This window comes from Ascaphus truei, chromosome 15, assembly GCF_040206685.1.
Source record: "Ascaphus truei isolate aAscTru1 chromosome 15, aAscTru1.hap1, whole genome shotgun sequence".
Taxonomy (NCBI): Eukaryota; Metazoa; Chordata; class Amphibia; order Anura; family Ascaphidae; genus Ascaphus; species Ascaphus truei.
In genome coordinates this window covers 15,220,469-15,236,301 of record NC_134497.1, presented here as the reverse complement: position 1 = coordinate 15,236,301, position 15,833 = coordinate 15,220,469, and the positions used below count along the sequence as shown (strand labels likewise).

General features: G+C 45.2%; 1 protein-coding gene across 1 annotated transcript in view; it reads right to left on the bottom strand.

Moving 5' to 3' along the window:
* Positions 1-4,810: 4,810 nt before the first annotated feature.
* Positions 4,811-15,833, bottom strand: part of DNMT3B (DNA methyltransferase 3 beta) — a 39,058-nt gene continuing 28,035 nt past the window's right edge. Inside the window, exons 17-19 of the mRNA XM_075571762.1 lie at positions 12,126-12,274; positions 9,338-9,423; positions 4,811-7,842 (exon numbers count right to left, since the gene is read on the bottom strand). Coding sequence (XP_075427877.1) covers positions 7,701-7,842; positions 9,338-9,423; positions 12,126-12,274 — 377 coding nt within the window. The 3' untranslated portion in view covers positions 4,811-7,700. The remainder of the gene's footprint in view (positions 7,843-9,337; positions 9,424-12,125; positions 12,275-15,833) is intronic.

Genomic DNA, 15,833 nt, shown 5'->3' with positions numbered 1-15,833 from the left:
TTTTTAAGGATTTCTGAACTGTGTCATTTTGTATCCCAGTCAATTTTTCCATAAGACAGACCCTCCAAAGTCTCGATTTTACTGCATCTAGAGCTTCCTGTTTCCAGGCCTTAGCTATTTCACATCTGGCAGCTGTGTATATATGTGTCAGTAGCTTATTTTCATTTCTGTCCATATTTTCAATTGGTCTGCATAGCAAAGCTGTCCAAAGGTCCAGGGGGAAGACAAGCCCGAGAATTGCTTTGGCCATACCATGTGTGACCTTCCATAGTTTTGCAACCTTTGGACACATCCACCATACATGTACAAAAGATCCCTGCTGACCACATCCAGTATGTTGTATATTGTTGAGATCAGGCCTTTCTTATCCTCCCCCGAGAGACACGTCCTCAAATACTGTATAGTCGGTATATGGGCCTTTGCTTCTTCTGTGATCCCTCAGTTGGAGATATCTAAAGAAGGCCAATTTATGTAGCCCAGTGTCCCACATTACTGTCTCAAACCCTTTAATTTCTTTGTTAGGTCTTTTACCCTTGTTATTCCTGCCTTGCTCTAATCTTTCAAAGCTATTGGTTCCATACCTAGGGTAAAGCTAGGATTCTCAAGTAGTGGTGTCATCTGGGATTTTACATTGGTCAGCCCATGGTTGAATTTCAAGGAGTCCCACATTTTAAGTGAGTGTGTAATAGATTCCAAAGGCACCGTCAGTTTGGGTCTTTCGTTCTTTGTTAACCATAACATCTATGTCTATGGTTGACTTTGTGAGCGTATCAGATTTACTTTTCACCAATTTTTTCCTCTTGTTTGTGAGCATGCCAGTGAATCAACTGGCTTAAATGAGCCGCTTGGTAATACTGCAATAAATGTGGCAAAGCCAAACCTCTGGATCCCCTGGATTTATAGAGTGTAATTTTATTCTTGCTCTTTTGTTGTTCCTTATAAATGTTGTGATTTTTGTCTGTAATTCGTGTATATCCCTAGCCCTGATAGTGCATGGAATAAGTACAGGATTCTTGGTAGCAGGTTCATTTTAATAGCATTATCTCTACCCATTCAGGATATATGATATCTGGACCATTCCTCAAATTCTTTTTTTCAAGGTTTTTATCATTGCTGGGTAGTTTGCCTCATATATGGTGTCCTGTGTATTGGTTAACCAAATTCCCAAGTACTTTATGGCCTGGGATTTCCATTTGAAATCAACATTTAGTTTTATAAGCTTTCATTGTTCCTGTGGGAGGTTTATATTTAAGGCTTCGGATTTGTCATTATTTATTTTAAACCCTGATAGTTTTTGGAACTCTGATAGATTATTGAATAGGTTTGGCAGAGAGGTTAGGGTGTCTTGATATCGTTAATAATATATCATCGGCAAACAGTGACAGCTTGTATATTATATCGCTTACACACGACCAAAAGGAGCGCATGCGCAGACGGTTACTGTGATAATAGCTTAAACAGGACCGAAGGCAGCAACGCAGCAGCCGGCATTACCTAATTACAGTTAGCAGAGGCTGGCGCCTTATTTTCAGGGTCGTCCTATAAATCGGGCAAATACGGTATATATGGTATATACGGTGTTTAAACTGTAATCCTTGGTGTGCTACAGTAGGTTAGTAATACACTGGTCCAGCCTGCCGGAGCCGGTTTTCATTGACCGAGAAGGGGGAGGTGTAGTGCTGGGGGCATTGAGAGTGGGGATGGGTGGTACTCTGGTCTGGGAGCCATTGGCTCAAAGAGTGGAGCCTTTTTCCATCCCAGACTCTGAGGCGCCTATATCTGCAGGAGATATTCGGATGGCTAGGGGAACCGTTGCCGAGTATGAGCCCCGATTTGGCAGGTTAAAAATGCCCACTCTCACTTAAGTCTGCCCATGTGAGCTGTCCTTGCTGTATGGTCACACCCCCAGCCTGGATTGGCCCATCACAGACGAGCCCTCGCTGTGTGATTGGTCACTACCCTGTTTCCCGGGGAAACTATGTAAAGGGGAGCTGATCTGAGCTCTACCTTTCAGTCTGGTGGCGAACTATGCAGTGTGCTCAATGTTATGTTAGGGGGATAGCTCGTTAGGTTATTGGGTGATAGCTCTCGTTGGGTTATGGAGGGGGATAGCTCTCGTTGGGTTATGGAGGGGGATAGCTCTCGTTGGGTTATGGAGGGGGATAGCTCGTTAGGTTATTGGGGGATAGCTCTAGTTGGGTTATGGAGGGGGGTAGCTCTCGTTGGGTTATGGAGGGGGATAGCTCTCGTTGGGTTATGGAGGGGGATAGCTCTCGTTGGGTTATGGAGGGGGATAGCTCTCGTTGCGTTATGGAGGGGGATAGCTCTCGTTGGGTTCTGGAGGGGGATAGCTCTCGTTGCGTTATGGAGGGGGATAGCTCTCGTTGCGTTATGGAGGGGGATAGCTCTCGTTGGGTTATGGAGGGGGATAGCTCTCGTTGGGTTATGGAGGGTGATAGCTCTCGTTGGGTTATGGAGGGGGATAGCTCTCGTTGCGTTATGGAGGGGGATAGCTCTCGTTGCGTTATGGAGGGGGATAGCTCTCGTTGGGTTATGGAGGGGGATAGCTTATTGGGTTATGGGGGATACCTCATTGAGGTTATGTGGGGGGGATAGCTCTCGGGTCATACGAGAGATAGCTCTTGGGTTATGGGGGTGGGCGGTATCCCTGCTTCAGCACACATGGCTCAAACAGTGGCTCGGTCATAGGAGGCAATCCAAGCGTTTCTTTCTATAGAGGATTGAATCAGGGGTTCTGCAGACCTGAACCCCATTAATATTTCAGCTCCGGGGACCCTTCCGGAAATACTTCTCTCTGTAATGGGCGCCGGTAGCTACTTCAGGGTTCACATTATGGCTGCTTTCCAACGCTCCTGGGCCCTGTAGGTCACTAGGAAACCGTGACGTCCCTCAGTGCGGTTTCCTATTGGCCTATGTGACCGGAGGCTTTAAACTGCAGAAAGATAGACACCCCTTCGGAGGTAAGTATCTCTGGAAGCAGGGGGGCCCAGAGCTGCAATATATGGGGTTCAGCTCTGGGAACACCCTGCTTCAATCCTGTAAAAAAAAAAAAAATGAAAGAAAAACAGCTTGGATTGCTCCTTTAAAACCTGACCTATTGTGGGGTCCTGAGGACCAGAATTGAGAACCTTTGGCTTAGAGGGTCATGTATGTAGGAGAAGGAGCGGCTCAGTTAGTAAAGCCACTGAGTTTGAACCAGGTCCCCCCTGCTTCAATTCCCGGTGTCGGCTCCTTGTGACCTTGGTCAAGTCACTTTATCTCCCTGTGCCTCAGGCACCAAAAACATAGATTGTAAGCTCCTCGGGGCAGGGACCTGTGCCTGCAAAATGTCTCTGTAAAACTAGCAGCGCTATACAAGAACATTATTATTATGTATCGGAGAAACCTGCAGAACAGGTAGTCAATTATATTGCTATTATTCAAAGTTAGGTGGGAAGTTTTGCTAAAAAAAATAATAAACCACATATTTGACAACAGACATAAGAGAAACATTTTATTTACCTTAGACAATTAGAGGAATTGTTTCCATATAACCAACAGAAACATATTTATGAAAATAAAAACTATTTATAAAAAGATAAATCTATTTCCTAAATGCTTGGATAGATTCTCTGTAGTGACCATGTCGATAGATTAGTAGCCCTTATGGAGGACCGGTGGTCCGGGGGTCCACTGCAAAGGCATGGAGATAGATGTACAATTCTCTATGCAACATTAATTGACCAGTTAATCATTGGAAGAACCAGTTCTATAGAAAAAAAAAAAAACATCTTACATTTTAAACTATTTTATATGTTCAGGACTTTTCATATAAAAGTCATTAGACCGTTTGAAAAATAGTTTCTCCCATATTTAGTTATAAGAAATCAATTTAATGCATAAAAAAAAAAAAAAGACATTTTGGCGTTAAAATGTACTCAATTCTAAAAAAGTAGCACCTGCAACAATAAAAGGCATCACCTGAGAGACCTTTGACCAATATATTTACCCTAAGGCCTACATATACTAAATTAAGTCAAAGCAAACAACGTAAAGTTACCTTGAAAAGGAACGGCGTATAAAAATAATGTACATAACATGGGGGGAGTTCGCAGCACTCTGATAAGAATACGATGACCACAACGATGGTCAGAAAACGGTAATTTATAGTAGATACTTGATTAAATAAATATTAAAGTATATACATAGATAAACACATGAGGTAGTTTACACAAAAAAAAATGCAAAACCCAACTACGACTCAGAAACGTAATGGCTCACAGCAAAAAAACATAAACGGGGGTAAACGTACTAATCAAGGGAGACACTATGACCAGGGGAGAGGGAAAGAAAAATAGGGGAATAAGGGGGGCATCGTTTCGGGGCTCCTAGCCCCTTCTTCTGGCCTGTTCCCTAGAATCCCACAGTGGGATACTTATCCACAGACCATTTTTTACTCTTTTCTGGAATCACTAATGTATGTTTGGCTCATATGGGAGCACTTGTCTTTTACAGGGAAAAGGGAAGTACCTAGATTGGACTTATTCTAGGGAACAGGCCAGAAGAAAGGGCTAGGAGTCCCAAAACGTTGCCCCCCTTATTCCACTGTTTTTCTTTCCCCGCCCTCCCCTCTCCCCTCTTCCCCTGGTCCCTCATAGTGTCTCCCTTGATTAGTACGTTTACCCCCGGTTATGTTTTTTTGCTGTGAGCCATTAAGTTTCTGAGTCATGTAGTTGGGTTTTGCATTTTTTTGTGTAAACCACCTCGTGTTTATCGATGTATATACTTCAATATTTGTTTAATCAAATATCTACTATAAATGACGTTGTTTTCTGACAATCGTTGTGGTCATCGTATTCTTATCAGAGTGCTGAGAACTCCCCCCATGTTATGTATTGTAACTTTGGAGGAAAATAGGGTTCCTCTTTGTTCCCGTGCACCATTTCTAGTTTTATCACTTGATTTGTTTCAATTTTAGGTGCTGCTAAAAACTGTATACATTTTATAAAAAATAATGTAATTTCGCTCATTGGGACAGGTTAACCTTGGATTAATGCTGCGTTATCTTCAAATAATGTAACATTCTTTAAGTACTGTTGATCATCCCAGCTGAACCCGGAAATATGGCTTTTGTTTGAGGGAAGGAGATAAAAAAAACACTTCTGAGATAATGTACCTGGAAAATGTGCTAATAGAAATATGCTAATTGTATTCAAATAATTTAAATGAGCATATTTCTCATGTATCTCCCAAGTGGAGTAATCTATTCGGGGGTGGGGGGGTGGGGGTATATAAAAGTCAATGGGCCCCCTCCTAAAATGGTCTCTTTCGGCCATCTCTCCCCCTTCAAAAGACCTATTTTGTTGTTGGGATGGGAGTAACGCAAGAGTAAGGTGTAGTTTAAAAGTCACAATACCGGAATAAATGTATATATAAATGTACATATCGTCAGTGCAGAGGACCCTCTGCTGTTCCCAATATAATTAGCCGTTTTAGTGATGTTCCCTTCACGGAGAATCCAACATGGCTGCCAGCGTCAGCCGATAGGAAGGCGCAACCAGTGACGTGGCAGCTTCCTATTGGCCCACGGATCCAGAGAGATTGGGTGACCGTATTTATTTCCTAGGAGCACTGGCACAGATGGGTTACACCATCATATCTCAGGAACCAGGGTGTTTGTAATGCTGAAAATAGCACAGTTCAGCACCGGAGGACCTCTGGATACAATTACATTTAAAAAGTGAATATAGGATGAATGTATTTGATGCTATACTGAGCATATCATTTAGCAGAACGCCCGTTATTCATAACGCCATGCTTTTTACAGGCGTGTACCCTGGTTGACGCCATGTTATTTGCTTTACTGTATACAGGCATACCCCGGTTTAAGGACCCTCACTTTAAGTACACTCGCGAGTAAGGACATATCGCCCAACAGGCAATCGTCAGCTCACGCATGCGCCTGTCAGCACGCCCTGAACAGCAATACCGGCTCCCTACCTGTACCGAAGCTGTGCGCAAGCGGGGAGACTATAGAGCCTGTTACACATGCGTTAATTACGCCAGTTATGCACGTATATGACGATTGCAGTACAGTACATATATCGATGAGTGGAAAAAAGGTCGTGCTTCACTTTAAAGTACATTTTCGCTTTACATACATGCTCTGGACCCATTGCGTACGTTAATGCGGGGTATGCCTGTACTGTGTTTTGCTCAACAGGGTTATATCAGCCTATTTTACGTGACTTTAAACTAACGAATCCAAGTGAATCCGGCCAGAAGTGCTAAAAATAGAGAGTATTGATGGTGGTTTGTATGTTTCAAACACTGTATACAGCCAAATAATGTTAGAAGGCTAAATAAAAAACAGGCAGCGGTGCCCGTTGCACATTTTTGTACATCAAATAAAACCAAAACAACTCGTACATAGTGTCACACGCGCACACGTTTAGCGAATCTAGTTACAAAAATCTGAAGTAGAAAAAAAACAGCACAATAAGTATAATGGCGAATCAAAGAAACGCAGCCAGTTACTGGAGTTTAGAACTCCGCAAACCCTCCCGCTGAGTCTTCTTAATATCTGGGACCCGAACCTACAATATCCAAGCCTGGGGGTTAGTCCTCTACATCAGGGGTGTGCAAAGTTTCCGAGCTGCACCAACCCCCCCCACCCACCCCTTTCCTGTGACCCGGCGTCAAATGACGTGTTACCGTGCCAACGCGCACGTCATTTGACGCGTCCATAAAACTACTGAATCTCGGTAAGTTGAGGGTTGGCCGAGGCCTCGCGCGGTCCCCCCCACATTTAACTTAAATGCCTCGGGGAAGAGCGCAACTGCCGCGCCCTCCCCACCCCCCCAAACAAAAAAATAATTCCTGCGCCCCCCAGCTCTACATTATGAGCAGTTAATAGCAGAGATATCTGTTACTAACACGTTTACAGCACCAAAGTCTGGGGGAGAACAGGACTATGGCCGGAAAAAAAAACTGAAAGGCCAAAACGTGTAGCCATAAGCCCTCTTCTCTGTATAAAGTAGCACTTAGTAACCAAAACATAAGGATTGATTGAAGCTGTAACACAAAAGATATGTACATAAACAAAATGTTTCAGACAACTATCCAACTTCCAATCTTCCCCACTGCTTTACGAGTGGTAAATGTAAAAAAAAAAAATGGTCTTTTATTTATACTATTTCTTTGTAGTTTGGTTTAATCTGGATTTAAAACCCTATATTAATGTGAACAAACCCAACTCAAACATTCTGAAAACCATCAACAGTTTACATTCTCTAGATACATACAGTATTCCTAACATTTAGATAGTTCAGCTATAGGCGGTACAATAGACTAAAATTGTGCAAACAATATGTGCAACTATTCTACTAACACTAAATCTTCACATTCTACCGGTTTCCATTTGTTTCCAGGACAGTATAAAATATTCGTTAAAAAAAAATTCTCCTAAAAGCGCACCTGATTCAAACAACATGTGCCGCTTTACACAAGGATGATCAACAGAATCGTCCTAAATAAAGAAAGCTGCAGCAATACCAAAGTTGTACACGAACCGGTCAGTTGTAAGGGGACCTAGAAAAATAACACTGCTGGAAAAGAAATTCTGCCCAAAGTATTATCACTTAGGAGAAGTTGTTCAAATGTCGTCGTCCCCATCCTTTCTAAACCAAAACAGGAATTAGTTACTGGCAGGCAAAGTAATCCCTGAGAGGAGCAAACAGGTGGCGGATGATGGGGGCGTTCCAGACCCTTTCTAGCAGCTTGACGTGAGCTCCCCGTCCGGAGCTGGACACATCGGTGGAATGAGCCGGAAATCCAGAAATCCTGCAGAACATTCAGGGAGTTACATTGTATCCATGTGCATTCCGAAAAGCACACTGCTGTGACCAATTAGAAACGTGAAATATTCAAATCTCTGAGCGCATCATGGACAAGTTACACGCCGTAAATTACCCAAATCACAGCCCTCATCTACCTGGAAAGGCTGAAGGGTTGAGCCAAACTTGCTGGTGTTTTAAGGCAGATGTGAAACAGATGTTAGGCAGCAGAGTCAGCCCTCCAGCTGCAAAAGATACAGGCATGCCTGTCCTAGCAATAACTCGGACTGAGAATATTTTCTCTGGGTTATTTTCAGTATGTGGTTTAAAAAATAAATAAATACTTATCAACAGGTATTCCTCCCTCCCAACTTGTTCCTTTGCAGTCTATCCCATAATGCTTCAACTAGAATCATTTTGCTTTCTACCACATCAATTATCCCAGTCCTTAAATCTTTATCTTTCTCCACATCTTAGCCCCGGATGTCTTGCTACATCTGTAGCTGTTACACCATCATTTGCCAATGTTTACATGGTCGCCCAGCGCACCGTCACTGTATACATACATGCTCCGTCTGCTGCAGTTATTCACATGCACTTCCATACAGTGCTCATTGTACTGTACAGACTGCTTTACTAAACGCATGTCAATATAAAACGTTTGGCTGCTATTTGATTGTTTTTCTCCTGGTAAGCTGGGAAACCAAACAAAGAGCGAGCTCTTAAAGCAGGGGTGCTCAGACTTTAGGTACCAGTCTCACTCCAACACCACCACTGCACACCAATATCTTTTCTTTATTAAAGCCAAATGTGTTGCTGAATAAGATATTCTTTTGTTCTTACATTATTAAACAGACGTAGATGCTTCGTGGGGAGCTGGTGGCAAGAGACCGTGATTTTTTTTTGGGGGGGGGGCCCAGAGATTGGCATTGCTAATGCAATCACACACGGGGCGCACAGAACGGAGAGGGGGGGCACGCACGCACAGAGGTGCCGGAGGGGGAGAGCGAGAAGCAGTGGGTGCTGGAGAGAGATGCAGGAGAGACTACAACTCCCAGAAACCCCTGCACAGGTGGGAAGGGAAGTGAACAAAGAGTGCAGAGATAGGGATGGAGTTCTGTGCAGGGGCCTACTTGAAATGAGTTAACCGTCCACCAGGGGACCACGATCTGAGCACCCCAGTCTTAAACAATAAGTTAGCAATGAGATGGATTGTCATCAAAACAGATTCTCTATTTTGCAGATGTCAAAGCAACCTGAAATTCAATCACGTATTGCTCTTGCACCATGACTTCATTTCTATGCTATAATTTTCGGAGTGGCTGGCGGTGTCCCTTCCCCTGCATGTATCCTGCAGTATCAGTTTTTTTCCCTTCGTGTGACCTCGCTCCTGAACCTGGGTTTGTTCCATGGGCGCACTTTGCAGTGTTAAATACAATTCCTACACCCTGTTTCTTGGCTGCAAAATCTGCCGAAGGGAGCACGAGATCCCCCGCGGTTACCTGTTTATCCCAGGCAGGTTTCCCCACAGGTAGCAGGCTTGATGTGCAGTTGAAACTTTAACAGCGTCGATCATAACGGGATTACACTGGAGAGGACAAAGAGGCACTAGTTATGCGAGAAACGGGAAGCGATATACTAACTGTACCTGGCGTAAGATGCGCCGATCAAGCAGGTCTTAAGGGTTATTAGGAAACATTCACGCATTTATTTTTTAAACTTCTATTTCTTAATCAAAGATTCCTCTAAAGACATAATTGTACATTTCTGTGTTCTTTTCTGTTATACACCTGCGCGCCGATCAATTTTGCTACAATGATGTGTTTGTATTCGAGTAACAGTAAGTCTTGTTTTATTACATAGTCCTCTCAATGGCTGTACCCAGCGTAACATACGCCAGATCTAGCAGATCTAAAAAAGGTTATTAAACATTACTCTTTGTTTTCACCCCTCCCTGTAACGCCTTGAGGTCTCGTCCCCTCCTCACTCTCTCCTCCATCATGCCCCTGCTCCTCTTTGCACTCTCCTCCCCTTTCTTTGCACTCCCTGCCTTACTGTGTCTGCTCCTGTCTGTGCACACTGCACTCCCTCCTCATCTCATCTGTCTCCTCCTCTCCTTGCTATCTCTCCTCCACTCTCTTTGCACGCCCTCCTGCCCCAGGTGCACACTGCTCACCATTCCCTCCTCCTCATTATTCATCTGTCTCCTCTCCCCTCCTTGCTGTCTCTCCCAGTTTCCTCTCCTTGCAGAGGCATTCCGGTTGTTTCAGATAGATATAGAGAGATAGATATAGAGAGATCTAGACATAGAGATAAAGATATAGGGAGAGATCTAGATATAGTGAGATATAGATATTTCAGAATGTGTCTGTGTGTCAAGTCAGTCACTGGGTGTTGTACCGTGTAGGCTATATATCTGGCACGTGACATGTGTTGCAGACATCCTTAGCCTTATAGATAGGATAGAGCTTGAAAATATAACTGTGAAAATCAGTGACGAGTGTCCTCTTAAAACAAAGATAACAAATAATGTGCAATTCTAGCAATCTGTCCTTGCAGCTTAGGTAAGTCTCTCTCACCCAGAGAGAGAAAAAAAAAGATAGTCCAATGGAAAGCAATGACCCAAAAGTGCAGGGAAAAAACAAAGGGTGAAAAATAAAAATAAAACAGTGTGTTCTCTGGTAAAAGTCGCACCTCCCCACTGGTATTTGGGAACCAACAAGAAAACCTCTTTAAAGAAGCATGTAAAGTGGAATCCGCCTCTGGAACAGACCTCCCTCTAAGGTTGGGCATAGGCGTGGGTATAATCCGCTGGAATCGCTTTCTCGCACAACTTTCCGGTGTTTACGTATAGTTCTGTGGCTGGCGTAGTGTGTTTAAAAGGCAGGGAACGGAAATCAGCGCACAGTGCGATACAATTCAATCACTGGCAGAGACTCCTGATGAAGCGACGGAGAAACGCGTGGGAGTGGGAAGTGTGCAAAGGAGGAAACAGACTACAGGATCACGGGACGTGGAAGTAAACTGAGCCAAACGCTACAGTGGTGAGATCCACGCCGCTTCTCTCCGAGTCTGGTGTACTCACGTTGCGTTTCTACTTTTTTTTTACTATTGTCTAAGTGCAATGTACATATTTGATCTCTTTCTACCAGTGATTGAATTGTATCACACTTTGGCGCGTTTTTTTCGTTCCCCGACTTCTACCACTGATCACACTACGTTTTGTTTTTCTCCCTTTGCTTTTTTTTTTCCATACGCAATAGGGTAATTTGTTCCACCAGTTATGTGAGAACCCAAACCATTCTTACACTAACAGCTAGTTATGTGAGACGCCAACCATTCTTACACTAACAGCTAGTTATGTGAGACACCAACCGATTCTTACACTAAAAGCTAGTTATGTGAGACGCCAACCATTCTTACACTAACAGCTACTTATGTGAGACCCCAACCATTCTTACACTAACAGCTACTTATGTGAGACCCCAACCATTCTTACACTAACAGCTAGTTATGTGAGACCCCAACCGATTCTTACACTAACAGCTAGTTATGTGAGACGCCAACCATTCTTACACTAACAGCTAGTTATGTGAGACCCCAACCATTCTTACACTAACAGCTAGTTATGTGAGACGCCAACCATTCTTACACTAACAGCTAGTTATGTGAGACGCCAACCATTCTTACACTAACAGCTAGTTATGTGAGACCCCAACCGATTCTTACACTAAAAGCTAGTTATGTGAGACGCCAACCATTCTTACACTAACAGCTAGTTATGTGAGACCCCAACCATTCTTACACTAACAGCTAGTTATGTGAGACCCCAACCATTCTTACCCTAACAGCTAGTTACACGAGACCCCAACCATTCTTACCCTAACAGTTAATGACCTGAGACCCCAACCATTCTTACCCTAACAGCTAGTTACACAAGACCCCAACCATTCTTACACTAACAGCTAGTTATGTGAGACCCCAACCATTCTTACACTAACAGCTAATTATGTGAGACCCCAATCATTCTTACACTAACAGCTCGTTACACGAGACCCCAACCATTCTTACACTAACAGCTAGTTACACGAGACCCCAACCATTCTTACACTAACAGCTAGTTATGTGAGACGCCAACCATTCTTACACTAACAGCTAGTTATGTGAGATGCCAACCATTCTTACCCTAACAGCTAGTTATGCGAGACCCCAACCATTTTGACATGAAGTAACAGCGAGTTACGTGAGCAGTAAACTATCCATCTCATCCTTTTACACAGCCATACTCGCCTCCAAAAATCGAGAAATGTCCCTTTTGTCATCCGTTTTCATGGTGGCGACGCTTTCAAACATCCAGAAGAAATGCCTCTCCTCCCCGGGTTTGGGCCGAGCATTCTGAAGGAGCCGATAATATTCAAAGAACAGGCGGCCACTTCCTTCTGAAACTCAAAGGGGAGGATTCAGAGATTGGTGCAACTTATCCACCTTTGTGTTTATTACCCGGTTACACAGCGCTGTGTTTATTACCCTGTTACACAGCGCTGTGTTTATTACCCTGTTACACAGTGTTGTGTTTATTACCCTGTTACACAGCGCTGTGTTTATTACCCTGCAGCCTGTTACACAGCGCTGTGTTTATTACCCTGTTACACAGCGCTGTGTTTATTACCCTGCAGCCTGTTACACAGCGCTGTGTTTATTACCCTGTTACACAGCGCTGTGTTTATTACCCTGTTACACAGCGTTGTGTTTATTACCGTTACACAGCATTGTGTTTATTACCCTGCAGCCTGTTACACAGCGTTGTGTTTATTACCGTTACACAGCATTGTGTTTATTACCCTGCAGCCTGTTACACAGCGTTGTGTTTATTACCCTGCAGCCTGTTACACAGCGTTGTGCTTATTACCCTGCAGCCTGTTACACAGCGTTGTTTATTACCCTGCAGCCTGTTACACAGCGTTGTGTTTATTACCCTGCAGCCTGTTACACAGCGCTGTGTTTATTACCCTGTTACACAGCGCTGTGTTTATTACCCTGCAGCCTGTTACACAGCGTTGTGTTCATTCCCCTGCAGCCTGTTACACAGCGCTGTGTTTATTACCCTGCAGCCTGTTAAACAGCGTTGTGCTTATTACCCTGCAGCCTGTTACACAGCGTTGTGCTTATTACCCTGCAGCCTGTTACACAGCGTTGTGTTTATTACCCTGCAGCCTGTTACACAGCGCTGTGTTTATTACCCTGCAGCCTGTTACACAGCGTTGTGTTTATTACCCTGTTACACAGCGCTGTGTTTATTACCCTGTTACACAGCGTTGTGTGCATTACCCTGCAGCCTGTTACACAGCGCTGTGTTTATTACCCTGCAGCCTGTTAAACAGCGTTGTGTTTATTACCCTGCAGCCTGTTACACAGCGTTGTGTTTATTACCCTGCAGCCTGTTACACAGCGCTGTGTTTATTACCCTGCAGCCTGTTACACAGCATTGTGTTTATTACCCTGCAGCCTGTTACACAGCGTTGTGTTTATTACCCTGTTACACAGTGTTGTGTGTACCCCTAACATCTTCACTTTCTATTTTGTCTGTAGCACAATCTGAATATCTGCACTTTGGTCTAACACCACATCTCCGGAAAGACATCTAAACAATTAGGAGGCTGTACAATGGGGGGGGGAAAGGGGTCACTAACATAGCACATGGTCTGCATCTTAACATGTATCGGGAAAGACTCAAACACATGTACAGCTGGGAGTAGAGAAGGGAGAGGGGGGAGACAGGACTGAAACTTATATCCACGTCTTCAACGCGCGGTAAAAGAGGGAAGCATATTATCAGGGACGTGCTAGGACAGGGTCACACATTTAAGCTACAGGGTGGGAGGATCCGGGGTAATGTTAGGAAATGCTACTTCAAAGGAAGGGCACAAGATTCATGGACTAGCAATCCCAGCAGAGGTGTCAAGATACATATTAATCCCGATACAGTAAGGGAACGAACCACCCCGGGACTCGTCGTCCCAAACCTCTACATTCTCAGAGTTTGCCGGTGTTACAGGTGAAGCAGGCGTTCCTGTGCCAGCAGGTGCCAATAGGCGCTGCCCTGTCTTCAGGCGCCACTTATGCCCTTACGATGGCGTCGGCTCCCGCTGGCGCGTCCCCTCCCGCCGCAACACGCCAGCGGGAGCAATAACGGCTGCTACATCTGTAGCTCGTTTTTACTTCTGGAATTATACATCATGATTTTAGGATTCAAAACAACCGCTTAGAGCAGGGGTGCGCAAACTGGGGGGGGGGGGAATGCGCAAACTAGGGGGCGCGCGAGATTTTTGAAGTGAAACTTCTTTGCTGGCGCCTACAGGGTTTTCATGGGCAAAAAATCCTTGCCTTGTAACGAAAAACCGTAACACGAGTGACGTCACGGTACTAATGGGCTCGTGGCCGCTGCGGCCGCGCACAAGAAGGGGTTGTGAGTTGCGGCGCGCATGCGCAGAAGCCAATTGTCACCCCCACACATGCGCAATACAGCCGTCCTGTGCCCCGGCTCCCCCCGAAATGTCCTCTTCGGCCGGGAGATGTGACGGGGGCTGGCCGTGTCCACGCACCTCCGCCGGGGGGAGGAGAGAAGGGGGGGGGGGCTGCATCGGCAGAATCATTGCGCATGTGCACAAGTGTAATAGGTACTGCCCCCATTCTCGCACATGCGCAGAAGGCACCGGCGCACCAACAGCAGGACATGGAGACCGAACACACACACACACTAAATATAGAAGAGCAAATAGCTAAAACACGCGTTCTAAGTCAAGCTTCTTAGCGTTTTGGCACTGAAATTGTATTTTGATTTTTAATTAAAAATATCACCATCACAAATACAATTTCTGTTGAGAAAAGACAAAGAAGTTTCACTTAAAAAGCGCGTGCTTGGCACACACACACACTTTGTTTTGGGAGGGGGGGGGGGGGTGCGGCGCACAGCCCTTCCCCTCAGTACCCGACTAGCACCCTCTCTATCCACCTTTAAGACCCACCTTAAGACACACTTGCTTAAAGAAGCATATGAATAGCACTGTGGATATTCTGAACACAGGATACATAAAGATTGGCCCCCTGCAGATGCACTTACCAGAACTCCCTCCTACTGTCTCTGTACGTTCTCCCTACCTACCAATTAGACTGTAAGCTCCTCGGGGCAGGGACTCCTCTTCCGAAATGTTACTTGTATGTCTAAAGCACTTATTCCCATGATCTGTTATTTATATTATCTGTTATTTATTTGATTACCACATGTATTACTACTGTGAAGCGCTATGTACACTAATGGCGCTATATAAATAAAGACATACAATACAATACAATTACAGTGGCCCCGCGCTCTTCCCCAAAGTATTTAAATTAAATGCCGGGGGGGGGGGGGGGCCACGCTAGGCCTCTAACTCGCTTACCGTGATTCAGCCGGCTTCGGCGACGCAGCGTCAAATGACGCAGTGGGGTCATGTAACGTCACACGACCCCGCTGCGTCATCGCTGTGGTAACGCAGCGGCATTCACGTGATGTCACATGACCCGGCAGCGGCATTTGACGCCGGCACAAAGATAAGGGGGCGCGTGAGCACTAGGGGAGAAAAGGCAGGGGGGTGCAGCACCAAATGTTTGCGTACCCTTGGCTTAGATCAGCGGTGCGCAAACGGGGGAGGCGCAAGATTTTTTTTGGGGGGGGGGAGGGAGGGGGGCGCGGGCGGTTGCAGAGGTCTCGCGCTCTTTCACAAGGCATTTAAATAAATGCCGGGGACCGTGTGAGGCCTCGGCAACCTCTACTTACCGAGATTCAGCTGGCTTCAGGACACAGGGTCATGTGACGTCACGGTAACGTGAGCACCATGGTAACACGACGACAAATGACAACGCGGGTCACGTGGCACGACCCCGCAGCGTCATTTGGCACCGCGCGAGGTAAGGGGAGGGGGCTCAACAATAGAGGAGAGCAGGCTGGGGGGCGCAGCA